Source organism: Palaemon carinicauda, chromosome 3 (genome assembly GCF_036898095.1).
Source record: "Palaemon carinicauda isolate YSFRI2023 chromosome 3, ASM3689809v2, whole genome shotgun sequence".
NCBI classification, from domain to species: Eukaryota; Metazoa; Arthropoda; class Malacostraca; order Decapoda; family Palaemonidae; genus Palaemon; species Palaemon carinicauda.
The window spans coordinates 160,205,136-160,233,093 of NC_090727.1; the positions used below are offsets into that span (position 1 = coordinate 160,205,136).

At 43.9% G+C, this 27,958-nt stretch overlaps 1 protein-coding gene across 2 annotated transcripts in view; it reads right to left on the reverse strand.

The window, feature by feature from the left end:
* Nucleotides 1–27,958, reverse strand: part of EMC6 (ER membrane protein complex subunit 6) — a 637,720-nt gene that overhangs the window by 50,824 nt on the left and 558,938 nt on the right. For both annotated transcript variants that reach the window (XM_068371071.1, XM_068371070.1), the window contains one exon: nucleotides 18,617–18,777. In XM_068371071.1, coding sequence (XP_068227172.1) covers nucleotides 18,617–18,755 — 139 coding nt within the window. In that variant the 5' untranslated portion in view covers nucleotides 18,756–18,777. The remainder of the gene's footprint in view (nucleotides 1–18,616; nucleotides 18,778–27,958) is intronic.

Genomic DNA, 27,958 nt, shown 5'->3' on the forward strand with positions numbered 1-27,958 from the left:
TATTACTGCATCTGATTTGCGTTTCATGTTCGATTTAATTTTACTACGTACTGTATACAGTACTGAATTATCGTATGATCACATTCTCTTTTAGTGTTTTATTTCTTTCTGTGCTGAATTATATATCATATGTAATGCAATGAACAATCAGTAAGAACAGATATTACTAATTACAGTATTAATGGAATTACAGGTAACAAAATATCGTATTTGGTTGTCTTCAGATTTCGCGGTATTTTCAAATTTTCCGGAAAATCCGCGATATGTATATATATATATGGGTTATGGGAAAACCCCGCGAAGTGGTGAATCCGCGATTGTCGAACCGCGAAGTAGCGAGGGTTCACTGTACAGAAAATTAACATGAGCTCCAAATTTAAAAAAAAACTTGAATTTTTTTAGTACCCTATCTAAAACATGTAGATCCTTATCTATCCAGCACAGAATAAATAATACATTGAGGAAGAACAGTTCAAGAATCTAACATTTTCTCAGTACTACTAGTACAGAGCAGGATTTTATCTAAATCATCATTTCCATATCTGTATTTGAACCATAAGCTATTGGTTAAGATGCAAAGGTTTTTTATTTCTAAAATAAAATTTATTAATAAATAAATCCCTCTCAATGTCGTCCTAGACGGGGAAAAACTCTCAAGGTACTACTGTACTACGTCAGTTGGTAAACATTCCATTGGTTGGGCGAAAAGTCTCTCTCTTTCGAAATTTGGTTTGATTCAAGTCGAGAAATGTTAAGAAAAGAACACTAATAAAGAGGTGAGATGGAGGGGGAATCTATTAAGGTTTGAAGTCACGGAAATAAATTTTAGAAAAATAAAAGTAATGCTTATTTCCATGGAATTACCTTCAAATCATAAGTTCAGCCACATATTGCCTAAAAGGTTGGTAATTAACTAAAGAAATATAAATGTTAGCATATCAAAACAAAAAATATAAATACTGTACATATAAAAATCTAATTCAGTTTTATATTCACAAGAACATCCCAAATTACAGTGGAGAGTCTTAACATTAAAGCACATGAAGGATTGAATGGAAGACATGAAACTTTGGTTGTTTAAGAGGATAATTGTCCACTTTAAAACTTTTAATGAAAATTCTCGTATACCTTGCTGCTCTTGGAAGTGTAGAGTAAGTCCTTTCGGTATCTTTTTCTTGAAAAGACAGCAAATTACTTAACACCAACACTACCTGTTATTTTTGTAAGTTAGCATGAAGAGATTCTTTATTAATTTTTTGGAGAATTCGTAGTATTACTCCATTAAATAAATGTGACTGTAATCCTACCCCAAGCTGTTCACCGCTTAATTTCCATAACTTCCACATTATCCAAAGTTTTAGAATGCCTATACAGCACAAAAAACATCAGAATGGATATGCAGGAAGTAATTATCTGTTCCTTGGTTTTCAGTTTAACTTTAGCACAGTACTTGGAGCTTGTGAAGCTACTCTCAGAATTTACATTATTGTACACTTGATATTGGTCATGAATTTGTATGACTGGTTTGACTTTAGTGCTGTTTTTGACTGTGTAAATCCTGTGGTTCAGGTTTGCATGTTTAAAAAGAAGGGAGTTAGTGGGCACTAGTGTAACCACATGAATATATCTGGTGTCTTCATAACTTTTTCTTCCTAAAATACTAACACACAAAATTGTAGATACTGATATCCCACCCATACACACACAAAACAAATTTGGATACTTTGATGTAGTTACTGGTACCTACTTAGGCAGATGATGTTATTTTCTTTACATAAAAGTCTTATTAAATTCTTTATCCATGACCTGGATAGTAATCTCCGGCACCATCATTTAATTTGCTCCTTTTGCATGCTGTACTGTACATGATTGTTCATAATTCTGATTTTCCTTTACATTCTGATCTTCCTTTACCATTAACTATGTAGTACTCTGTATGCAGTTAATAAGACAGTTATGACTTTTTTCTATGAGGCCAAGGATGGATCTTTGAGGTGTTACACTTGTAACAGCTGCCCACTCTGAGGCTTTTCCATTGACTACAACTCTCTGTTTTCTGTTTATCTGCCAATCTTTGATCCATTCAGCTGGTTCACCAATGATGCCTAGTGCTCTAATTTCAACAATTGATTTTTTTATGAGAGACTTTGTCAAAATCCCTTTGAAAGTCTGGGTATATGAAGCCTATTGCTCTGCTTTTGTCCTACATGCTAAACATGTAGTGGAAAAATTCAGACAGACTTGTTACACAGGATCTCTTTTGTCTATAATCATATTGCAAGATTGTTTTTCTCTGTGTGTTCTACTATTGAATCTACAACAATTTATTCAAAAATTTTGCAAGGATAGACACACAGGTCTGTAATTGCCAAGTTCTTCTTTTGGTCCCTTCTTACAGATTGGAGGAACATTACCTATTTTACATACTTGTGGTGCCTTCTTTTGTTGGCTGTCTTTCGGAACATTATGTGGAAGTGTGGGGTTATTTCTTCTTTTAGTTCTATAATATCTCTTGAATGAATAACATCTGGACCTGTTGCCTTAGAATTATCGAGTCCCTTTATTTTCATTTTTGGCATCTTCCATTGTAAAGGTGATTATTTTTAATATTATATATATATATACATACATATATATATATATATATATATATATATATATATATATATATATATATATATATATATATATATATATATATATACAGTATGTATATAAATATATACAGTATGTATATATATATATATAATATATATATATATATATATATATATATATATATATATATATATATATATATATATATATATATACAGTATGTATATAAATATATATATATATATATATATATATATATATATATATATATATATATATATATATATATATATATATATATATATATATATATATAAATATATATATATAAATATATATATATATAAATATAAATATAAATATAAATATATATATATATATATATATATATATATATATATATATAATATATATATATAAATATAAATATAAATATATATATATATATATATCTATATATCTATATATCTATCTATCTATCCATATCTATATATCTATATATCTATATATCTATATATATATATATATATATATATATAGAGAGAGAGAGAGAGAGAGAGAGAGAGAGAGAGAGAGAGAGAGAGAGAGAGAGAGAGAGAGAGAGAGAGAGATTATTAGCCTACTGAAAATAAACCTAAAACCAGAACTTATATCTTGTTTAAGCTGTAATGAGTTTACATAAGAGGAAGGTTGCCTGTTGTGAGGTGCCAAAACAATAATGCCCCATAAATTTCAATGCCAAATAGTTGTGTCTTCAGGATAATTCAATGTGAATTGTAAGAATAAAAGGATTGGCTCATCAACATGGAGGCTGATAGGAAGGCCACTGGTTTACAGGATGTAAGGATGCACATCCTTGCATTATCAGGCAAGGATTTTGCAATACTAGGAAAGTTTACAGCCAGTTAAAGGGACTTCCACCCATCAGATGGAAAGTCTTCTATTGTAAAGAACACAGTGTTTTGTATATTGTGAAGGAATAAATATATAAATTTGGAAGTAATTTGCATTTTTCTTACCTAGAATTAAACTGTAGTTTTTTACACATATGTACTGTACTTTCTACCCACCATCATTTAACCCTGAGGGTAAAATCCTGCCTGTGATCAAAGTGAAGATTTGAGTGAGCTGGGGTGGAACTTCTCTCTACTACCACTGGCAGCGATCAGTCAATTGTTTACACCTCATTAAAATTTTATAGCCATATGCCAGCCTCTGCCAATTTCTTCTCCTTTTGTAAAGAAATATAGGTCTGCATAGTTTGGAAAAATTATATTTTCAAAATAAAATAGATTTTTGAACATACTTACCCGCTGGTTATATAAGAATGGCTAAAGTCCCTGACGCTCCGGCAAAACTATTCAAAACCCGCGGCTAACGCAGATATGCCAGGTGTACACTAGCGCCCTGGTGGACTACAGGTAGAACTACTCCAACTTATTCAGATTTTCCTTGCCCCTTGGTCCTTAGAAGATCCAGCAATCCATCCAAGGGGCTGAAGATCTCTAGGAGCTGTCAAATGGTGCCATAACCTATAACATGACAGGACCTCAACTAATACCCTTGTTCCGGGCGCTCTCAAGGAATAACATGACAACCTGACCAAATCAACAGATTGCGGAAGACTGTCGACCAATCACCACATAGAACCACAAAACAACAAAGTTCCAAGAGAAAGAAAAGGGTACTAGGAATTAGGGGAACGTAGTGGTAGATCCTTCACCTACTACTACATTCGCAGCAACAAATGAACCCGAAGTGTAGCAGTCCTCATAAAGAGTCTGAACATGTTTTAAGTAATGGGATGCAAATACAGACTTACTTCTCCAAAAGGTCGCATCCATTATGCTTTGCAGAGAACGATTTTGTTTTAAAGCTACTGAAGTAGCCACTGCTCTTACTTCATGTGCCTTCACCTTGAGCAGTCTAAGATCCGCCTCATCACACTGCGAATGAGCTTCTCTAATTAAAAGCCTCATAAAAAAGGATACAGCATTCTTCGACATAGGCTGCGAGGGCTTCTTGACTGCACACCAGAGCGCCTCCAAGCTGCCTCTCAAGCTCTTTGTTCTGTCCAAATATATCCTTAAAGCTCTAACATGACAGAGTATTTTTTCTATCTCATCGCCCACTATGTCATAGAAATTAGTAATTTCAAAAGACTTGGGCCATGGACGAGAAGGGAGTTCATTCTTGGCCAGAAAACCCCGCTACAAGGAACATATCGCTTTTCCGTTTCTGAATCCAATGTTCTTGCTGAAAGCATGGAGCTCACTGACTCTTTTAGCCGTCGCCAAGCTCATTAAGAAAAGGGTCTTCAAAGTCATATCTTTAAAAGTGGCCGAGTGCAGAGGTTCGAACCTGTCACCCATAAGGAATCTAAGTACCACATCCAAATTCCAGGCAGGTGATACCTGATGACATCTCTTAGATGTTTCAAAAGACCTAAGTAGGTCTTGTAAATCTTTAGTGTTGGAGAGATCCAGATTCCTATGTCTGAAAACAGTTGCCAGCATACTTCTATATCCTTTAATCGTCGGGACAGAGAAGTTACGCTTATTCCTAAGATCTAAAAAGAAATCAGCAATCTGTGTTATAAAGGTATATTAACGAAGAAACCGAGTTGGCCCTACACCATTCTCTGAATACCTCCCATTTACACTGATACACCCTAATGGTAGATGTTCTCCTTGCTCTTGCAATAGCCTTGGCTGCCTCCTTCGAAAAGCCTCTAGATCTTGCGAGTTTTTCAATAGTCTGAAGGCAGTCAGACGTAGAGCTTGGAGGTTTTGGTGATTTCTTGCCAAATAGGGCTGTCTGAGAAGATCTGCTCTCAATGGAAGGCTTCTCGGCACGGCCACTATCCACTCCATTACCTCCGTGAACCAGACCCTCGATGGCCAGAAAAGAGCAATTAGGGTCATCTTGGTCCCCTTGTGAGAAACAAACTTTTGCACCACTTTGTATAGGATCTTGAAGGGTGGAAACGCGTACACATCCATGTGTGTCCAATCTAACAGGAACGCGTCTGTGTGAGCTGCTTCGAGATCCGGAACTGGAGAGCAATACGTTCTTAGTCTCTTTGTTTTGGAGGTTACAAAGAGATCTATGAGAGGACGACCCCATAATCGCCACAGCTTCTTGCAAACATCCAGATGCAGCGTCCATTCTGTGGAGAGAACTTGATCCCTCCTGCTGAGCTTGTCCACACTCACATTCTTGGCTCCTTGAATGAATCGAGTCAATAAAAGAATCCTCCTTTCCTTTGCCCAAAGGAGTAGAGATCTCGCTAAATCGTACAGAGACTTCGAGTGAGACCCCCGCTTCGTTCTGTACGGTAGGGCTGTGGTGCTGTCCGCATTGACCTGAACCACCTTGTCTAGGACCAGATCCTCAAATCCTTTAAGGGCTAAGTGCACCGCTAAAAGCTCCTTCTGATTGATATGAAGAGCCCTCTGTTCCTTTGTCCAATGCCCTGAGATCTCTATTTCTCCCAATGTTGTTCCCCACCCCGAATTTGAGGCGTCTGAAAACAACACGAGGTCTGGGTTCCTCTGCTCCAACGAGAGGCCCTCACTGAGTTTGAGAGCATTGTTCCACCATCGAAGATGTGCTCTGATCGTACTTGTAATGGGAATACTCTCCTTGTTGAGACTGTCTCCCCTCTTCCAATGAGCATTAGATGAAATTGAAGGGGGCGTAAGTGCAGTCTCCATTCTCTTACTGAAGTGACTTTCTTCTCCATAAAGGCCTCCAGCCTTAGAAGTGCTGACTAAACTCTTGCAGGCGACAGAAAAGCCTGAAAATCCTGACTCCGAATCTCCATCCCCAAATAAAGGATCTTCTGGGATGGAGTCAGCTGTGACTTCTTTGAACTCACTAGGAGTCCCAATTCTTTTGTCAAATCCACAGTCAACTGAAGGTCCTTCAAACAGCGATCGACCAAGGGAGCTCTTATCAACCAATCGTCCAAGTACAGGGAGGCTCTGATGCCTCGAGTGCAGCATGCTCGCCACATTCATCATTAGTTTCATGAAAATTAGAGGAGCTGTGCAGAGGCCGAAACATAGGGCTCGAAACTGGAAGACGTCCTTCCTGTATACGAATCTTAGATACCGTCTGCAGCTTGGATGTATCGGAACATGGATATAAGCGTCCTGGAGGTCCAATGATACCATCCAGTCACCTTTCCTCACTGCTGCCAGCACAGTCTTCTGAGTCTCCATGGTGAATTTCGAGTTCTGGATGTAGCGGTTGAGGGCGCTTACATCCAGAACCGGTCTCCATTACCCTGAACTCTTGGGGACTAGGAACAAGCGGTTGTAAAACCCCGGAGACTCCAAGTCCCGCACCCTCTCTATTGCTCTTTTTTCGAGCAGAAGCGACACCTGAAGATGCATGGCTTGCCTCTTCGGTTCTCTCTCGTACTTGGGCGAAAGATCCACAGGACCTGTGGCTAAAGGAGGTTTTGATACGAACGGAATCTTGTATCCTTCCTTTAGAAACCGTACGGACCTTCTTCTCCCAGGCCTGCCAGAAGTAGTTTAGCCTGGCTCCCACTGCTGCTTGAAGGGAAGAGCAGTCTGACCCTGCCTCGACTGGGCTTGGCTCCTCTTTTCTTTGACTTCCTTGCCTCCGGTTTGAAATTACTTCTCCCTGTAGGTTTGCCTCGAAAGGGCTGAGCAGAATGAGAATATGATGTCCCCTCCTTAGTTCGATGAGAAGAGAAAGACGTAGGCAAAACCTTACTGGCTGTTTTAGTAACCAAATCCTGAGTAGCCTTCTCATTCAAATTCGCAGCCACTTCCTTAACTAAGTCCTGCGGAAAAAGAGCCGAAGACATGGGCGCAAAAAGCAACTCCGATCTCTGACATGGAGTGACCCCCGCAGAGAGGAAGGAAACCAAAGTAGCTCTCTTCTTTATAACCCCTGCAGTAAACAAAGCAGCCAGCTCATTAGAACCATCCCTAACTGCCCTGTCCATACAAGACATAAGTTGGATAAGATTACTTGTGTCCGTGTCCTTCATTTTGGTTACTTTTCTGCTTAAGGCTCCCAGTGACCAGTCAAGCAAATTAAATACAGTACCTCAAAAGCCCTAAACAATCCTTTCAAGAGATGGTCAAATTCCGACATTGACCATCACACTTTAGTCTTCCTCATGGCCAGGCGACAGGAGGAGTCCACCAGGTTTGAGAAGTCTCCCTGCGCAGGCGCCGGAACTCCCAAACCCAAGACCTCCCCCGTCTCATACCAAACGTTCGACTTAGAAGCTAACTTGGCTGGTGGAAAAGCAAAGCATGTCTTGCCCAGAGCTTTTCTTGAATCCATCCATGCTCTCATTAACTTCAATGCTCTCTTAGAAGAGCAGGAAAGCATCATTTTTGTATAAAAGGATGTCTTCGCTGCTTAACCTTAGGTAAATTCAGAAGGGGGAGATCGCGGAGCAACTGGTGTAAAATTGTCTGAAAATAGTCCACCGAATGTTGAGGTGGTCTCTCCTCTTCTCCCTCCGAGATATCCTCCAATTGTACCTCGTGAGAGAGAACCTCATCCGGATCTTCTTCTAACAAATCAGTGATTGGAGCCGCACTGATCCAAACGTTGACCTTCCTATGCTGGCGCATCAGTGGCGACATGGACGCGCTTGCGTTGTTCCATATCCACACCCAATTGACAGCCACTCGCCTTGCGTTTTCTGTCATGATTGATTTTACAATAGGAAGAATCTAGCTGGCGCTGCCGCTCCGCCGCGTCCTAGCACGCCGCGCTCATGCAATGCTTGCGCTGACGCTCCACAGCGTCCTGGCGCGCTGCGCTCATGCTCCGCCCATTCATGACTCGACTGGCGTGGGTCGTCATGCTGACGCTTGGCAACTGCCTGGTGCTGCCGTTAACGCTCCGCGCCTTCATCAATTAACCTCTGAGCTTTGTCACGCTGCCACTCGGGCTCCGCTTGCTGCTGTCTCTGACGCTCCGCCTCGCGCCTGCTCCCGTCCTGCCACTTCGCGGTTCGTTCCGCCATTTGGCGAATGTCATCACGCTTGGACTGGGTGATAGGAGGATAGATGTGAGAGAGGCAAGAGAGCGTGCTAGAAATAGGAATGAATGGAGAGCGATTGTGACGCAGTTCCAGTAGGCCCTGCTGCTTCCTCCGGTGCCTTAGATGACCGCGGAGGTAGCAGCAGTAGGGGATTCAGCATTATGAAGCTTCATCAGTGGTGGAAATGTGGGAGGTTGGGCTGTGGCACCCTAGCAGTACCAGCTGAACTTGGTTGAGTCCCTGTTTAGGCTGAAGGAACGTAGAGAGTAGAGGTCCCCTTTTTTGTTTTGTTTCATTGTTGGTGTCGGCTACCCCCCAAAATTGGGGGAAGTGCCTGGGTATATGTATGTATGATAATTTTTTGTCCGCCGCTAAAGATTCAACTCTCACACCGAGAGCTTGAATTGCGGACAATATCTCCCTCATCGTAGGTTCTTTAAGCTCTTGATCTACCACTACGGGGGAAGAAATAGGATTAATGACATCAGACCCAGATAAATTCGCAGAGTGCATATTGAAAAGTGACGAGAGAAAATTAAACCATAACAAAGGTCAAAATAACTAAATAACCCCAAAATAATAAAGATTTCAAGAAAATTTGAAAAGTAAATCACTAAAGCGAAAGCCAAAAACAAAAAGACAGAGTACATCACCAAATAAACCGTCCAATTGAATGTACATAGCGAGTGAATTTTCAACGTTCTAGCCAGTATGGCCGGCAGAGAAAATCTGAATAAGTTTGAGTAGTTCTACCTGTAGTCCATCAGGGCGCTAGTGTACACCTGGCATAACTGCGTTAGCCGCGAGTTTTGAAAAGTTCTGCCGGAGCGTCAGGGACTTTAGCCATTCTTATATAACCAGCGGGTAAGTTTTATGTTTAAAAATGATATTTTGATTATAAAATAAATTTTTGAATATACTTACCCGGTGAATATATAATAGCTGACGTCTCGGACGGCTCGACAGAAACACAAAAACTCGCGAGCAATCGCCATGAAGGTTGCGGGTGTGCCCACCAGCGCCGACTATCGGCCAGATACCGCATATACTTGTAAACAGCTCCAGTTCTTCTCATTCCGCTGGGTCTCTATCGGGGAGGAAGGGAGGGCCTTTAATTTATATATTCACCGGGTAAGTATATTCAAAAATTTATTTTATAATCAAAATATCATTTTTAAATATTATACTTAGCCGGTGAATATATAATAGCTGATTCACACCCATGGTGGTGGGTAGAGACCAGTATTAATACAATAAAGGTGTATATGCTTAGAGTTTTTGACAGTTATATCATAACAAAACCCAAATAAATATAGGTACCTGGTAAGGAAGCTGACTCTGACGATTACTCTGCCTTATTAGTCCGCTTTCCTCACGAAGCCCAGCCATCCTCTCAGGATGCTGAAAGACTCCCAGGAGCTGTTGTATCCAGGGCGACCACCCATACAACAGGACCTCATCAAAACCCTTAATCTGGGCGCTCTCAAGAAACGACATTTGACCACCCGCCAAATCAAAAAGGATGCGAAAGGCTTCTTAGCCTTCCGTACAACCCAAAACAAGATTAAAAACATTTCAAGAGAAGATTAAAAGGATATTGGAATTAAGGGAATGTATTGATAGAACCCTCACCCACTACTGCACTCGCTGCAACGAATGGACCCAGTGTGTAGCAGTCCTCATAAAGAGTCTGGACGTCTTTTAAGTAAAATGAAGTGAACACCGACTTGCTCCTCCATAATACTTCGCAGAGATCTGTTTTGCTTAAAGGCCACGGAAGTTGCTATCGCTCTTACTTTGTGCGTCTTGACCTTAACCCTGGATAGGTACGGTGGGTCGTTTGCGACCCCGAGCGTCAAAAAAAAACAGGTTTTTCTCACGTGACTCACCCCCGTGACTGAATTTGTGGGTGATCGACCTGCAGGAGGTGTCTCCCCTACACGCTCTAGTAGTGTCCAGATGTGCATTGCTGTAGCTGTACTCCTTCCCCGATTTCTGAGACGCGTCGGGGTCGTTCGCGTCCGAGTTTACCCTTCTAGGGTAGTTTGCATAATTATCAAAGTTATTACGTATTATGAAATTGTCGTAGAATGGTGCAACTTGTATAGGTTATCAGTTGTGGAAAGTCTTGGTGGATTGTTTGGCTACCATGTGCATGTTTTTTTTTTTTAGTTAAAATGTCGTTCATCACCACGAGGACCATTTTACCGCGAGTGCCCCTTTTTCATTTTTTTTCATTTTTTTGCCAAGTCATTTTTCCGTAAGATATTGCCAAATAGTGTCGTAAAACTTTTGCTTGTTTAGTGTTGGAAAGTGTGTCTAGATGATCTGGCTACCCATGCATGACTTTGTTTTTGTCAGAATCGACGTAGTTATTGGTATATTGGGTATTTAACTGCGGTTACCAATTTCTGTTTTTTTTTCAATATTTGTAAAAATTACTACGTAGTAAGGAATTGCCGTATATTATTCATTTTTTTTTCATGTTTATGTGTTAGAAAGTGTGCCTTGATGGTTGGGCTAACACGTGCATGTCTTTTTTTTTATCTGAGATGTCGTATATTAGAATGTCGGGCATTTTACCGCGAGTGTCCCTTTTTCATTTTTTTTCATTTTTTTGCCAAGTCATTTTTCCGTAAGATATTGCGAAATAGTGTCGTAAAACTTTTGCTTTTTTAGTGTTGGAAAGTGTGTCTAGATGATCTGGCTACCCATGCGTGATTTTGTTTTTGTCAGATACGACGTAGTTATTGGTATATTGGGTATTTAACTGCGGTTGCCAATTTCTGTTTTTTTTCAATATTTGTAAAAATTTACTACGTAGTAAGGAATTGCCGTATATTATTGATTTTTTTTTCATGTTTATGTGTTAGAAAGTGTGCCTTGATGGTTGGGCTAACACGTGCATGTCTTTTTTTTTTATCTGAGATGCCGTATATTAGAATGTTGGGCATTTTTCCGCGAGTGCCCCTTATTATTTGTTTTGCATTTTTTTGCTTAGTCATGTTACCGTAAGGAATTGGCAAGTAGTGTCGCAAAACTTATATTTTTATAGTGTTGGAAAGTGTTTCTAGATGATCTGGCTACCCATGCCTATCTTTTTTTTAGCCAGATATGGCGTATATATAGGTATGTGTTCGATTTTCCGGTGATTGCCATTTTTTCGTTTTTTCCCAATTCTTTCAAAATTACTACGTACTAAGGAACTATCACAGAGTAATGATTCCTCTAGATGTTTATTTGTCGGAAAATTTTGTTTACTTTTTTTTTGATTGAATATCATCAAATTTTTTTAGCTAAAATATTGTTTTACATTTTTTTTTTCGATTTTATTTCCCTTCAAAAAAATTTTTTTGGGTCAGAATTTTAATTTTATAGTCGTAAAATAATCGACAATTATCCAGCAACCCACCATACAATTTTTATGCATATCCAATAATAATTAGATTAGTAAATAACACCTTGAAATTGACATACCCTTCCTACATTTCAAGTGGCAGATTAGGGAGTCTGAGTCAGTGTGGTTGGCGGCCATTTTGTGGACATATCCGAAGCGTAAGCTGCCCTATCTATATATATTCTTGTTCCCTATAGAATTTGTGATATTTTGGTATATTTTTACCTGCATAAATATCATATTATATATTAAATATATGTATTTTTTTACGGAATTTCTAAGTACTCAAAAAATTACCTTTAGATATGGCCCCTGATATAAATGTAATTTACAAAATAATGAAGATTTTTTTACATATTTCTATTTTAGGATAACATATGTTTATTCCCTAAAAAAATTAGCCACTTCCTATTTCATTTGGGTACCCAAAAAAATTCATGAAATTTGGACAAATTTTTTTGGCCAAAAAAAGTTACCCTTTTTTTCTCATTTCAGATCTTCACCTCCATGGGTCTGACTTCATCCAAAATACATCAAGATGTGTCCTAAACATTCAAGAATCAATTCCTAAAAGGATTTGTGTATATATGTATAAACTTTTTTTTTATGAATTTTTATGTCAGGTCTTTTTTTTTTCTACTTAATTTTTTAAAATATTTATAATAAATAGTTTTTCTGCAGATGAGTAGTATTTATCTATACAGTTGTTTTAAGCATTCATTGAAGTTTTTTTTTGGCAAAAGAAAAAAGGAGGTTACTGCAAAAACTGATTTTTCAAGAATTTTTTTTGGCGTCGGGGTCGTTCGCGTCCGAGTATACCCTTAAAGGGGTGTCCGAGGACCGTACCTATCCAGGGTTAAGCAAGCAACGATCTTTTTCACTTAAGTGAGAATGAGCCTCTCGGATTAAAAATCTAATAAAATACGATAAAGCATTTTTAGACATAGGCAATGAGGGCTTCTTAACTGAGCACCACAAGGCCTCAGATCCACCTCGTAAGGATCTGGTACGAGCTAAATAAAACTTAAGAGCTCTAACTGGGCACAGTACTCTTTCAAGCTCGTTGCCTACGATCTCTGATAGGCAAGGTATATCAAACGACTTAGGCCAAGGACGAGAAGGCAGTTCATTTTTGGCCAAGAAACCAAGCTGAAGCGAACATGTGGCTTTATCTGTAGAAAAGCCGATGTTTTTACTAAAGGCATGGATCTCACTGACCCTTTTAGCCGAAGCCAAGCACACTAAGAAAAGCGTCTTGAGGGTGAGATCCTTCAGGGAGGCTGAATGTAATGGCTCAAACCTGTCGGACATTAGGAACCTTAGGACCACGTCTAAGTTCCATCCAGGAGTTGCCATACGACGCTCCTTAGAGGTCTCGAAGGACTTAAGGAGATCTTGGAGATCTTTATTATTGGACAGATCTAAGCCTCTATGTCTGAACACAGAAGCCAACAGGCTCCTGTAGCCCTTAATAGTGGGAGCCGTGAGGGAGCGAACATTTCTCAGATGCAGGAGAAAGTCTGCAATTTGGGCTACAGAGGTACTGGAAGAGGAAATGGATGATGACTTGCACCAGTCTCTAAAGACTTCCCACTTCGACTGGTAGACCTTGATGGTAGAAGCTCTCCTAGCTCTCGCAATCGCTCTGGCTGCCTCCTTCGAAAAACCTCGAGCTCTTGAGAGTCTTTCGATAGTCTGAAGGCAGTCAGACGAAGAGCGGGGAGGCTTTGATGAAGACTCCTTACGTGGGGCTGCCGTAAGAGATCCATCCTTAAAGGAAGACTCCTTGGAACGTCTACCAGCCATTGAAGTACCTTTGTGAACCACTCTCTCGCGGGCCAGAGGGGAGCAACCAGCGTCAACCTTGTCCCTTCGTGAGAGGCGAACTTCTGCAGTACCTTGTTGATGATCTTGAACGGCGGGAATGCGTACGCGTCCAAGTAAGACCAGTCCAGTAGAAACGCATCTATGTGGGCCGCCTCTGGATCTGGGACTGGAGAGCAATAGGTCGGTAGCCTTTTGGTCAACGAGGTGGCAAAGAGGTCTATGGTGGGTTGACCCCAAGTCACCCAAAGACTCTTGCACACGTCCTTGTGGAGGGTCCATTCTGTGGGGATCACCTGACCTCTCCGACTGAGACAGTCCGCCAAGACGTTCAAGTCCCCCTGGATGAATCTTGTCAACAGGGAGATGCCTCGGTTTTTTGACCAGATGAGGAGGTCCCTTGCGATGACGAACAGTGTGTGGGAGTGAGTGCCTCCTTGCTTGGAGATGTACGCCAGGGCTGTGGTGTTGTCCGAATTGACTTCTACCACTTTGTTTCGAAGAATGCTCTCGAAACTCGTCAAGGCCAAGTGAACCGCCAACAGCTCCTTGCAGTTGATGTGCATGCTCTTCTGATCCGACGTCCAAAGACCCGAACATTCCAGACCGTCCAGAGTCGCTCCCCAACCCAAATCCGACGCGTCTGAGAACAACACGTGGTTTGGGTTCTTGACCGCCAGGGACAGACCCTCTCGCAGACTTATGTTGCTGTCCCACCAGTTCAGGCACGTTTTTACTGGCTCGGAGATCGGGATTGACACAGCTTCCAAAGTCTTGCTCTTGTTCCAATGGAAGTCTAGATGGAACTGGAGAGGGCGAAAGTGAAGTCTCCCTATTGAGATAAATTGCTCCAGGGATGACAGAGTCCCTAAGAGGCTCATCCAACTTCTTACTGAGCAACGGTCTTTTTTCAGCATGAGGCGGACTTTGAGCAGGGCTTGCTCTATCCTGGTGGCAGACGGAAAAGCCCGAAAAACTAGACTGCGAATCTCCATCCCCAAATAGAGAATCGTCTGGGAGGGATTCAGTTGAGACTTTTCTAAGTTCACCAACAGTCCCAACTCCTTTGCCAGACCCAACGTCCATTGAAGGTCCTGCAGACAGCGATGACGGGACGATGCTCTGAGAAGCCAGTCGTCCAGGTACAGGGAGGCTCGAATTCCCGATAAATGAAGGAATTTTGCCACATTCCTCATGAGCCTCGTGAACACGAGAGGAGCAGGGCTGAGGCCGATGCACAGTGCTCGGAACTGGTACACCACATTCCTGTAAACAAACCTCAGATACGGTTGAGAATCTGGGTGTATAGGAATGTGGAAGTACGCATCCTGCAGGTCGAGAGAGACCATCCAGTCTCCCTCTCTGACCGCTGCTAGGATGGACTTCGTGGTCTCCATCGTAAATTTTGTTTTTACAACAAAAATGTTGAGCGCACTGACGTCCAGCACTGGCCTCCAACCTCCCGTATGCTTTGGGACTAGGAAGAGACGGTTGTAAAATCCCGGTGATTGAAGGTCCGAGACTTTCACCACCGCTCCCTTCTCTAGCAACAGAGAAACCTGCTGATGTAGAGCTTGTCTCCTTGACTCCTCTCGATACCTGGGAGAGAGGTCTAAAGGAACTGTTACTAGAGGAGGTCTGCGTACAAAAGGTATTTTGTACCCCTCCTTGAGCATCAACACAGACTCTTGGTCTGCACCCCTCTTCTCCCAGGCCTGCCAGAAGCTGTTCAGTCTGGCCCCTACCGCTGTCTGAGGACGTGGGCAGTCAGACTCTGCCACGGGAGGACTTGGATCCTCTCCTCTTGCCTCTTTTACCGTCGGCACGAGCGCCTCCCCTGCTGGGGGCTCTGCCACGAAAGGGCGGGATAAACCTAGTCGCTGGGGTATCGATCTTGGGTCTCACGACATAAGACGATGAAGGAGCACCCTTGCGAGCAGAAGTCGCCATCAGGTCGTGTGTATCCTTCTGCACCAGCGAAGCTGCAATGTCCTTGATCAGCTGTTGAGGAAACAAGGCAGCTGATAAGGGGGCAAAGAGAAGCTCCTACCTTTGACAGGGAGTCACTCCTGCCGAAAGGAACGAGCAAAGAGTCTCCCTCTTCTTCAGGACTCCAGCCGTAAAGGTAGCGGCGAGCTCATTGGAGCCCTCACGGATGGCTTTGTCCATGCAAGACATAATAAGCACGGAAACATCCTGGTCGGCCGACGAAATCTTCCTGCTTAATGCTCCTAGAGACCAATCTAAGAAGTTAAAAACTTCGAAGGCCCTGTAAACCCCTTTAAGGAGATGGTCAAGGTCCGAGGAGGACCAACAAACTTTAGAGCGTCTCATGGCCAGGCGACGGGGAGAGTCTACGAGGCTTGAGAAGTCTCCCTGGGCAGAGGCAGGGACTCCCAAGCCAAGAACTTCTCCCGTGTCATACCAGACGCTCGCTCTAGAAGCTAGTTTAAAAGGAGGGAAAGCAAAGGCCGTCTTCCCCAAACTCCTCCTGGTAATCAACCAGTCGCCTAGCAAACGTAAAGCCCTCTTAGAAGAGCGAGAGAGCACTAGCTTAGTAAAAGAAGGCTTCGAAGTAGCTAGGCCTAGCGCAAACTCTGACGGAGGAGAACGAGGAGCAAGAGTTACAAAATGGTCTGGGAAAAGATCCTTAAAAATCATCATGATTTTCTTAAAGTCCATAGAGGGTTGAGCAGCTTTAGGCTCTTCTCCGTCTGATAAAACACCCAAAGGAATATCAGTAGGCGGGGGATCAGCAACATCCTCATCTGAAGGAACCTCGTCCGACAATTGTCGAGTCTCAAGAAAAGGAGAGACCTCCCGCGGTGGCAATGCTTGACAGGCAAAGTCCACAAGCAAAGGAGCAGCAGTAGCAGTCAAGGAAGCGACGTCATGTTGCTGCTGAAAGGACTGACCAGCAACAACAACAGGAGTTGATGGACGCTCGATGTCAAGTCGAGACTGCCTTGACTGCCTAGACTGAGCAGTCAAAACAACCCTTGACTGCGGTGCTTGACGCTCAACGTCAAAACGAGGCAACTGAGCTGGTTGGCGAACGTCCTGAACGTCAACACGAGACTGCGGCAGCGGCTGAACGTCAACACGAGGCTGCGGCAGCGGCTGAAAGTCAACACGGGACTGCAGCGAGTGAGGATCCAAGTCACGTGATTGACGTGAGAAACTACCGACATCACGTTTCATAACGTCAAAAGGACGAGTAAAAGCTCGTTTGGGCGGCTGACGGCCAGTGTCTCGATCAGCGTAACGGCGAGGATCATCGTGAACCTGCTCAACGGTATACTCCTCCATAAGGGAGGCAAGCTTAGTCTGCATATCCTGCAGGACAACCCATTTAGGATCAACAGGAGACGGGATGGGCCGAGACGATGGTAACATCTGTGTCGGCAAAACATTGCCTTTACTGAGACTCTCGGAGCCCGTGTTACGCTTACGTTTAATAGGCGAACAGTCTTCCGACGACTGCAAAGGGTCAGAGCTGTCCCAATGGCTACAGCCAGGACGCTGGACCTGTCCTGAAGGGACTGACTTCCGCTTCAAGGGTCTAGAAACCTTGCGCCAAGGTTTCTTTTGCGAGAAGCCTTCGGATGACGAGGAGAAAACAGCCTCGCTCGTCTTATGGTAGGGGTGATCTTGACGAGACACGCCCGATACCAAAGAGGGAACGTCTGTACGTTGGTTAAAGCCTCTCGTCCCCTTAAGTCCTACGACATTACTTCTCCCTGGTGCAGGGGAGCCTGAAAGAGGTCTCGGACTAGGGGAACGACAAGCACGAACAGACGAACCCTCGGTCGCAACACTAAAAACACTTTGCGCACTTATCACTTTATCCCCACGATTTTCTGATTTGGCACTCTGACATTTCAATAAATTCACATCCGACATGAGTTGATTACGGTCCGATGCTAAAGACTCAACTCTCTCGCCCAAAGCTTGAATGGCAAGCTACATATCCCGCATGGACGGTTCATGAGTGCTAGTAGAGGGTTCAGGAACAACTACTACAGGGGAAGGATTAGGTTCAGGGGCATGGGAGGAGGAAAATTCCAACGACCTAGAGGAGCTTCTCCTCACCCTATCTCTCTCCAGCTTACGAGAATATTTATCAAACTCTAGCCAGTCGAATTCCGACAAGACCACGCACTCATCACACCGATCTCCTAATTGGCAGGTTTTACCCCGGCAATTAGAACACACGGTATGTGGGTCGAGAGAGGCCTTGGGAAGACGTTTGTTACAATCCCTAGCATTACATTTGCGAAATTTAGGTCCAGGGATCGGAGAAGGGTCAGCCATATTGAACAGTCAAAGAAAATCCAAAACAAATCCAAAGTCATCAACAATAAACACTAGCCAAAAAAGGGTTCAAGAGTTTTAATTGAAGAGAAAAACACCTGTCACTGCAAAAGCTCAAAACAACCAAAAAGAAGTACTTCACCAAAAATGACGAAAACTCCAGGTCAACAGCGAGCGGAATCAACTTGTCGACAAGACCGACAGAGAAGAACTGGAGCTGTTTACAAGTATATGCGGTATCTGGCCGATAGTCAGCGCTGGTGGGCACACCCGCAACCTTCATGGCGATCGCTCGCGAGTTTTTTTGTTTCTGTCGAGCCGTCCGAGACGTCAGCTATTATATATTCACCGGCTAAGTTTAATATTTAAAAATACAAATTACTTCCAAATTTGTGATACTTTAGGACTCATTATCAACTTGAAAATACAGTAGTACTGACCTGCTGTAGCCCCAGACAGAGCTGCCATTGATGTTCTGCAGTACTCAATAACTGCCATATTGTTTCTAACAGCAGCATCACTGTATGCTACTATCTCTCCAGTTCCTCGATCTATGCGTGTACGCACTCGACCTGACATCTTGACCTACTTTGTGATTAAGCTGTAAACAAAAACATTAAGAATTACAATACTGTACATTAAAAAGGGAGGAATACAAAATTTTATTTCTGAAATACAAACATACATCTATTAGAATAAAAAATTTCTTATTTGGACAGAAAAACAAAGTATTTCAAATTCAATGTACGGTAGAGTATTTGCAACATAACCATTAAAAATCACATTTCTCCTTTAAAATGTTATTTTGATTATAAAATAAATTTTTGAATATACTTACCCGGTGAATATATAGCTGCAACTCTGTTGCTCGACAGACAACTCTACGGAAAAACTCGCCAGCGATCGCTACACAGGTTGCGGGTGTGCCCAACAGCGCCATCTGTCGACCAGATACCCAGCTCTCATATAAACAAAGACTCAATTTTCTCCTCGTCCCACTGCGTCTCTATTGAGGAGGAAGGGAGGGTCATTTAATTTATATTCACCGGGTAAGTATATTCAAAAATTTATTTTATAATCAAAATAACATTTTTCAATATTTAACTTAGCCGGTGAATATATAGCTGATTCACACCCAGGATGGTGGGTAGAGACCAGTAATATATGTTTACACTTTTATGAGCTAAGAGTTTTTTATTTCATTTTAGAAGTTATCAAAATAACAAAAACAAAATAAATAGGTACCTGGTAAGGAAGTCGACTTGAACAATTACTCTGCCTTTTAAGTACGTCTTCCTTACGGAGCCTCGCGATCCTCTTAGGATGCTGATCGACCCCTAGGAGCTGAAGTATCAAGGGTTGCAACCCATACAACAGGACCTCATCAAACCCCTAATCTAGGCGCTCTCAAGAAATGACTTTGACCACCCGCCAAATCAACCAGGATGCGAAAGGCTTCTTAGCCTTCCGGACAACCCAAAAAACAACAATAAAAACATTTCAAGAGAAAGATTAAAAGGGTATGGAATTAGGGAATTGTAGTGGTTGAGCCCTCACCCACTACTGCACTCGCTGCTACGAATGGTCCCAGTGTGTAGCAGTCCTCGTAAAGAGACTGGACATCCTTTAGATAAAAAGACGCAAACACTGACTTGCTTCTCCAATAGGTTGCGTCCATTATACTTCGCAGAGATCTATTTTGCTTAAAGGCCACGGAAGTTGCGACAGCTCTAACTTCGTGTGTCCTCACCTTAAGCAATGCTTGGTCTTCCTCACTCAGATGTGAATGAGCTTCTCGTATTAACAGTCTGATAAAGTAGGATAAAGCATTCTTTGACATAGGCAAAGATGGTTTCTTAACTGAACACCATAAAGCTTCAGATTGGCCTCGTAAAGGTTTAGTTCGCTTTAAATAGAACTTAAGAGCTCTCACAGGGCATAAGACTCTTTCTAGTTCATTGCCTACAATCTTCGATAGGCTGGGAATATCGAACGATTTAGGCCAAGGTCGAGAAGGCAGCTCATTTTTGGCTAGAAAACCAAGTTGTAGCGAACATGTGGCTTTTTCTGACGAAAATCCGATGTTCTTGCTGAAGGCATGAATCTCACTGACTCTTTTAGCTGAGGCTAAGCATACCAGGAAAAGTGTCTTTAAAGTGAGATCTTTCAGGGAGGCTGATTGTAGCGGCTCAAACCTGTCTGACATGAGGAATCTTAGTACCACGTCTAAATTCCAACCAGGTGTAACCAAACGACGCTCCTTAGTGGTCTCAAAAGACTTAAGGAGGTCCTGAAGATCTTTATTGTTGGAAAGATCTAAGCCTCTATGCCAGAAGACCGATGCCAACATGCTTCTGTAGCCCTTGATAGTGGGAGCTGAAAGGGATCGTCCTTTTCTCAGGTATAAGAGAAAGTCAGCTATTTGAGCTACAGAGGTACTGGTCGAGGATACAGAGACTGATTTGCACCAGTCTCGGAAGACTTCCCACTTCGATTGGTAGACTCTAAGGGTGGATGCTCTCCTTGCTCTAGCAATCGCACTGGCTGCCTCCTTCGAAAAGCCTCTAGCTCTCGAGAGTCTTTCGATAGTCTGAAGGCAGTCAGACGAAGAGCGAGGAGGCTTTGGTGTACCTTCTTTACGTGTGGCTGACGTAGAAGGTCCACCCTTAGAGGGAGACTTCTGGGAACGTCTACTAGCCATCGAAGTACCTCGGTGAACCATTCTCTCGCGGGCCAGAGGGGAGCAACTAGCGTCAACCTTGTCCCTTCGTGAGAGGCGAACTTCTGCAGTACCCTGTTGACAATCTTGAACGGGGGGAATGCGTAGAGATCTAGATGTGACCAATCTAGAAGAAAGGCATCTATATGTATTGCTGCTGGGTCCGGGACTGGTGAGCAATAGATTGGGAGCCTCTTGGTCACCGAGGTTGCAAAGAGATCTATGGTTGGTTGGCCCCAAGTGGCCCAAAGTCTCTTGCATACATCCTTGTGGAGGGTTCATTCGGTTGGAATTACTTGCCCTTTCCGACTGAGACAATCTGCCATGACATTCAAGTTGCCTTGGATGAACCTCGTTACTAGTGAAATGTCTTGACCTTTTGACCAGATGAGCAGGTCCCTTGCGATCTCGTACAACGTCAGTGAGTGGGTCCCTCCTTGCTTGGAGATGTACGCCAAGGCAGTGGTGTTGTCCGAGTTCACCTCCACCACTTTGCCTCGAAGGAGAGACCTGAAGCTTTTCAAGGCCAGATGTACTGCCAGCAGCTCCTTGCAGTTGATATGCATGATCCTCTGACTCGAGTTCCACATTCCTGAACATTCCCGACCGTCTAATGTCGCGCCCCAGCCCACGTCCGATGCGTCCGAGAAGAGAACGTGGTTGGGAGTCTGAACAGCCAGGGGAAGACCCTCTCTTAGGTTGATACTGTCCTTCCACCAAGTCAGACAAGACTTCATCTTTTCGGAAATGGGGATCGAGACCACTTCTAGCGTCTTGTCCTTTTTCCAGTGAAAAGCTAGATGGTATTGAAGCGGACGGAGGTGTAGTCTTCCTAATGACACAAATTGTTCCAGGGATGATAGCGTCCCTACCAGACTCATCCACAGCCTGACTGAGCAGCGTTCCTTCTTCAGCATGTTCTGGATGCATAACAGGGCTTGACTTATTCTGGGGGCCGACGGAAAAGCCCGAAAAGCTAGACTGTGAATTTTCATCCCTAAATACACAATAGTTTGGGATGGGACCAGTTGCGACTTTTCCATATTGACAAGGAGACCCAATTCCTTGGTCAGATTTAGAGTCCACTTTAGATCCTTCAGACAGCGACGACTGGAAGAGGCTCTGAGAAGCCAGTCGTCCAAATAAAGGGAGGCTCGGATGTCCGATAAATGGAGGAATTTGGCTACATTCCTCAACAGCCTCGTAAACACGAGAGGAGCTGTGCTTAGGCCAAAGCACAGGGCCCGAAACTGGTAAACCACCTTTTCGAAAACGAATCTCAGAAAAGGTTGGGAGTCTGGGTGGATGGGGACGTGGAAGTAGGCGTCCCTTAGGTCTAAAGAGACCATCCAGTCTTCCCTTCTGACCGCTGCTAAGACTGACTTTGTGGTCTCCATGGAGAACGTCGTCTTTATGACAAAGACATTCAGAGCACTGACGTCTAGCACCGGCCTCCACCCTCCTGTCTTCTTTGAAACCAAGAAGAGGCGGTTGTAGAATCCCGGAGATTGAAGGTCCGAGACTTTGACCACCGCTCCCTTCTCTAGCAAAAGAGACACTTCCCGTTTCAAGGCTCGTCTCTTTTCTTCCTCTCTCTACCTGGGAGAGAGATCGATGGGAGACGTTGCTAGAGGGGGTTTCCGTACAAAAGGGATCTTGTACCCCTCTCTGAGCAACTTCACAGATTGTGCATCTGCACCTCTCTTCTCCCAGGCCTGCCAGAAGTTCTTGAGTCTGGCTCCCACTGCTGTCTGAAGTGGCGGGCAGTCAGACTCTGCCCTTCCTTAAAGGACTTGGATCCTTTCTTCTTTCCTCGCTTCCCTTCGGCACGAGCACCTCCTCTGCTGGAGGCTCTGCCACGAAAGGGCGGAATAAAGCGAGACGCTGGAGTGTCCATCCTTGGTCTAGCTAACAAGGTAGGCAAAGGGGGAGCTTTGCGAGCTGAGGACGCAACAAGATCGTGAGTATCCTTCTGCACTAACGAAGCGGCTATTTCCTTAATCAGGACTTCTGGAAAAAGGCACTTGGAAAGAGGAGCAAAGAGAAGCTCAGATCTCTGGCACGGTGTAACTCCAGCAGAAAGGAATGAGCAGAGATTTTCTCGCTTTTTTAGGACTCCGGACACAAATGATGCAGCAAGCTCATTAGACCCATCACGGACGGCCTTGTCCATGCAGGACATAATGAGCAAGGAAGTCTCTTTATCTGTCAAAGAGATCTTCCTGCTTAGGGCTCCTAGACACCAGTCTAAGAAGTTAAAAACTTCGAAGGCCCTAAAGATTCCTTTCAAAAGGTGGTCCAGGTCCGATGATGACCAACAAATCTTAGAGCGTCTCATGGCAAGGCGGCGGGGAGAGTCTACAAGGCTTGAGAAGTCGCCCTGGGCAGAGGCAGGAACTCCCAAGCCGAGAACTTCTCCCGTGGCATACCAGACGCTCGATCTAGAAGAGAGTCTAGCAGGGGGAAAAGCAAATGCTGCCTTCCCTAAACTCTTCTTGGACTGCAACCATTCTCCTATCACCCGCAAAGCTCTCTTGGACGAGCGTGCGAGGACGAGTCTAGTAAAGGCAGGAGTGGTAGAAGTTATGCCTAAAACAAACTCTGAAGGCGGAGAACGAGGAGCCACAGAAACAAACTGGTCAGGAAACAGCTCTTTGAAAATGGCCAAAACTTTTCTAAAGTCCAAAGAGGGTTGAGTAGACTTAGGCTCGTCCAATTCTGATTGTGGTTCATCTATATGTGCAGCAACATCATCATCAGAAAGTTCCTCATCCGACAACTGATGAGGAAACGGCAACGGAGTGGGTAACGGCTGGTTCGCTGAGTCCGGTCGCACTGGAGCATGCGTGACTGAGCCGGACGCAACGTCATGGAACTGCTGCCCAGTCTGTGAGCTGGCAACAACCATGGTAGCGCGGGGACGCACAGCGTCTACCCCAGACTGTCTAGACTGATTGGGTTGCGCAGTGGAAACCACACTGGGTTGTGGAGGTTGACGCACCGCGTCAAAACAAGGCAACTCTGACGGTTGCTGAACATCCAGAACGTCAAAGGCAACCTCCGTGCGTCGCTTAACGTCAACATGCGGCTGGCAGATCACACTGGAACGCATGGGTGGAGGAACTCTCTCAACTGGTGTGCGTGAGAAGGTTACCTCAGCGTCCACAGGACGCACAACCGATCGCTTGGATAGTTGTAGGCTAGGTACAGAACTAGCTGGTACGGCAGCAACCTTCTCCGCATGAAAGTCCTCCATCAGAGACGTAAGTTTAGACTGCATGTCTTGCAGTAGAGACCACTTAGGGTCTACGGGAGCAGGTGCGGCGACAGACGGTGTTAGTGTCTGAAGCGGTACCGCTTTGCCTCTCTTAGGCGGTGAGCAGTCATCGGATGACGGCAACGAGTCCGAACTGACACAGTGGCTACAACCGGGCCGTTGGACTTGTGCTGAAGGGACCGATTTACGTTTTAACGGTCGCGAGACCTTGGTCCAAAGTTTCTTGCGAGAAACACCTTCAGACGACGAGGAATAAATGGGCTCTCTCGTCTTAGGTAGGTAGGAGCGATCTTGGGGAGATACGCCCGATACCACGGAGGGAACGTCTGTTCGCTGATTAAAGCCTGTCGAACCCATGCGTCGTACGACATTGCTTCTCCCCTGGACTTGGGAGCTTGCAAGAGGTCCCGGACTAGGAGGACGACAGGCACGAACAGACGAACCCTCAAGCGCAACACTGTCCACAACACTATCACTTGGCACTTTAGCACTTCCCACTGCACTTTGGCACTTAAGCTCCTTCACATCCGCCATGAGCTGATTACGGTCACTAGCAAGGGACTCAACTCTCTCACCCAGAGCCTGGATGGCACGCATCATGTCAGCCATCGATGGTTCCTGAGTGCTAGGAGGGGGGTTAGGAGCAACCACTACAGGGGAAGGAATAGGTTGTGGGGCATGAGGAGAGGATACATCAATAGAACGAGAAGAACTTCTCCTAACTCTATCTCTCTCTAGCCTACGTGTGTACTTTTGAAATTCGATAAAATCGAATTCCGAAAGGCCAACGCACTCCTCACACCGATCTTCCAAGTGACAGGTTTTATCCCGACAATTGGAACAAACAGTGTGAGGGTCAATAGAAGCCTTCGGAAGACGCCTAGAACAGTCCCTAGCATTGCATTTCCTAAATTTGGGAACTTGTGAAGGGTCAGCCATTTTGAATTGGTCAAGGGAAATTCCAAAAAACGATCAAAAAGTCATCAACAAAGAATCCGATATAAAAAAAGAGTTCAAGGATTTGTGTGAAGAAAAACCCTGCGCAGCGAAAGCTCAAAACTAGAATATAGTACTTCACCAATTAGATGTGAAAAACTCCAGTTTAGCAACAGCGAGTAAAGTACGTCTTGTCGACACCTCGACAGAGAGAAAATTGAGTCTTTGTTTACATGAGAGCTGGGTATCTGGTCGACAGATGGCGCTGTTGGGCACACCCGCAACCTGTGTAGCGATCGCTGGCGAGTTTTTCCATAGAGTTGTCTGTCGAGCAACAGAGTTGCAGCTATATATTCACCGGCTAAGTTAAATATTGAAAAATAAGGTTTTCAATTTACAAGGCCATTATTATTACAGTACTTGCTAAGCTACAACCCCAGTTGGAAAAGCAAGATGGTGTTAGCCCATGGGATCAAACAAGGAAAAATAGCCCAGTGAGGAAAGGAAACAATGAAATACAGTACTGTAAATAAAACACAAGAGAAGTGATGAATAATCATTAAAATATTTTCTGAACAGTAACAACATTAAAATAAATCTTTCATATACAAGCTATAAAAACATTAACTTTCTATCTCCATTCTCCTCTGGATTAGGTCTTCATCCACACCATTTCCTGATTGATTTTCAAAGCTTTCCCACCTCAATATGAATGCTACTTTCCCTTTTTCATCACGAGCCTACATTGTCTCGAAGTCTATTTCCTCCCCCAAGAGACTGTCAAAACCTCACTAAAACATTTGCATGATGCTCTTCATAATACATTAAATTTAAGCAAGTTGTACAGAATGACTTGGAGATTGAATGCTCCAGAACAGTAAGGTGAGAAAGCAAAATTTTTGAAAAAGGAGAAAAACATGAACAATTCAAGGGCAACTGGCCATTTTTATGGTAGCTCTTTGCCCAGTTTAGACCAACAAATCATAGTTCCATTAACTTTTTTGTTAATTCCATTTATTCCAGTGTTTTTACTATCTAGCGATACACTGGCTACTAAGATAGTTGGTAATGGCAATGATAATCTAAACAGAAAGGTTTCGAGAAACACTATCGAACTAAGAAAAGAGATAACTAAAAAGTCAAACCAGTTGTTCAAAGGGAAGAGACTGTAAATAAAGGTTTCTCTTCCCTTCGAGTAAAAATCCCTCACTACGCTATCTCCTAAACAGCAACACTCACACCTGAGAAAAATAAACAAAAACTAAAAGACCAAATTAGGCAAAAGCCAGTCAAAAAAGGTTAGGCAGTGGAGAGAGATGAACGTCCACTCTCAATTAAACCAAAAGTAGAATTAACGAGAATACACAGATGTGTGTGTGAGCGGGGTAGCCGGTACTAAACCCCACCTCCCCAGCTAACTAGCGGTGGGGTAGTTTTAACTCACTTAAAGTCTTATGGCTGGTCTTCCAGCTTTGCCAAAAGTATATTCCCTAAAAAGAGCAAATGGATTTGTATTTAGTGATGGAGCAAAGTTGTTTTAAAGGGGAAATATGACAAATTCGAAGATAATTTGTATTTTTCCTAACCATACAAACCTTAGCTATTTACAAAGGGTTTTACTTTTAGCGCAGCTGAAATGGCGAGCCATTAGAATTTAACGAGGGTGTATTACCCCCGCGCTAGTTAGCGGGGGGGGGGGGGGGGGGGGGGGGGAGTGGTAGCTAGCTACCCCTCCTCCCCCTCACACACAGGTGAATACTCACTTTCACTTAGAGGTAGGACTTGTCTTGGGGGACAGGGCTGGCGGGCAAATCTGTGTAAATAGCTAAGGTTTGTATGGTTAGGAAGAATACAAATCATCTTCGAATTTGTCATTTGTTCCGTAACCGAAATACAAACCACGCTATTTACAAAGGGTGACTTATCCCTTAGGAAGGGTGGAAAGTCCCCAGCCATACTGGCTTTGGCTTTACCTGGGGACTCAGAATCCGAGTGAGTCGCACTCGAAAAAAGGAGTCCCTGCACCTCACAAGTTCCTTGCTCCGCAAGGAACCATGTGGCCTACGTAAGCTTGTGTGTGAAGGAAGAAGTGTGACCCGTCCTAGGCAGTTGACCTGGAGTTCCAGAAGGAACTCTGGGTTAGGACGTTCCCAATACCACCTCGTCAGGGTATGGGGGACGCGACTGTATTGACTCAATACTCGGAACACAAGGAAGCATGGTTTACCTGCAGAGGTTCGAGGTCAGCTATGCAGAGACCAGGATGCTGCTTCCCCGTAGAGGGGATGATGAAGAAAGAAGTAAGGGCCAGACATACTTCTTTCGTTCATGCAGACTAAAACCTGATAACAATGCCCTCAACCTTCTGCTACCTGTCCAAAAAGGAGCCTGAGGTTAGATCAGCTGTTGTGTAGCCACCACAGAGCGATAGAAAACGTATCGAGACTCCTGTGGGTCACGCCCTGCAGGAAGCAGGCTGCGAAGGTCATTAGACGCTTCCAGACTCCAGCTTGTAGCACCTGCGTCACAGAGTAGTATTACTCGAAGGCGAGGGACGTTGCGATGTATCCAACATCGTGCTGTAGGGCGACGTGACAGGGGAGGGTCTGGAGACAGGTCGAGATGAATGTCCTTGAGTCCGGGCTGAAGAGGTATACTGGTGACTCCCCCCCCCATGTCCTCCTTGTGCTCCCAAATCGGCTGCAACTGAGGACAAACTGCAGCTGTTCCCAGCGCTAACCTCTCGATTCCTTTACTGGCAAGAAAGAGAAGGTCTTGGGACATCAGATACAGAATGGAGACTCGAAATCTTGAATGAATCGGACCGAAGGGCCGGGACCCTCAGATTCT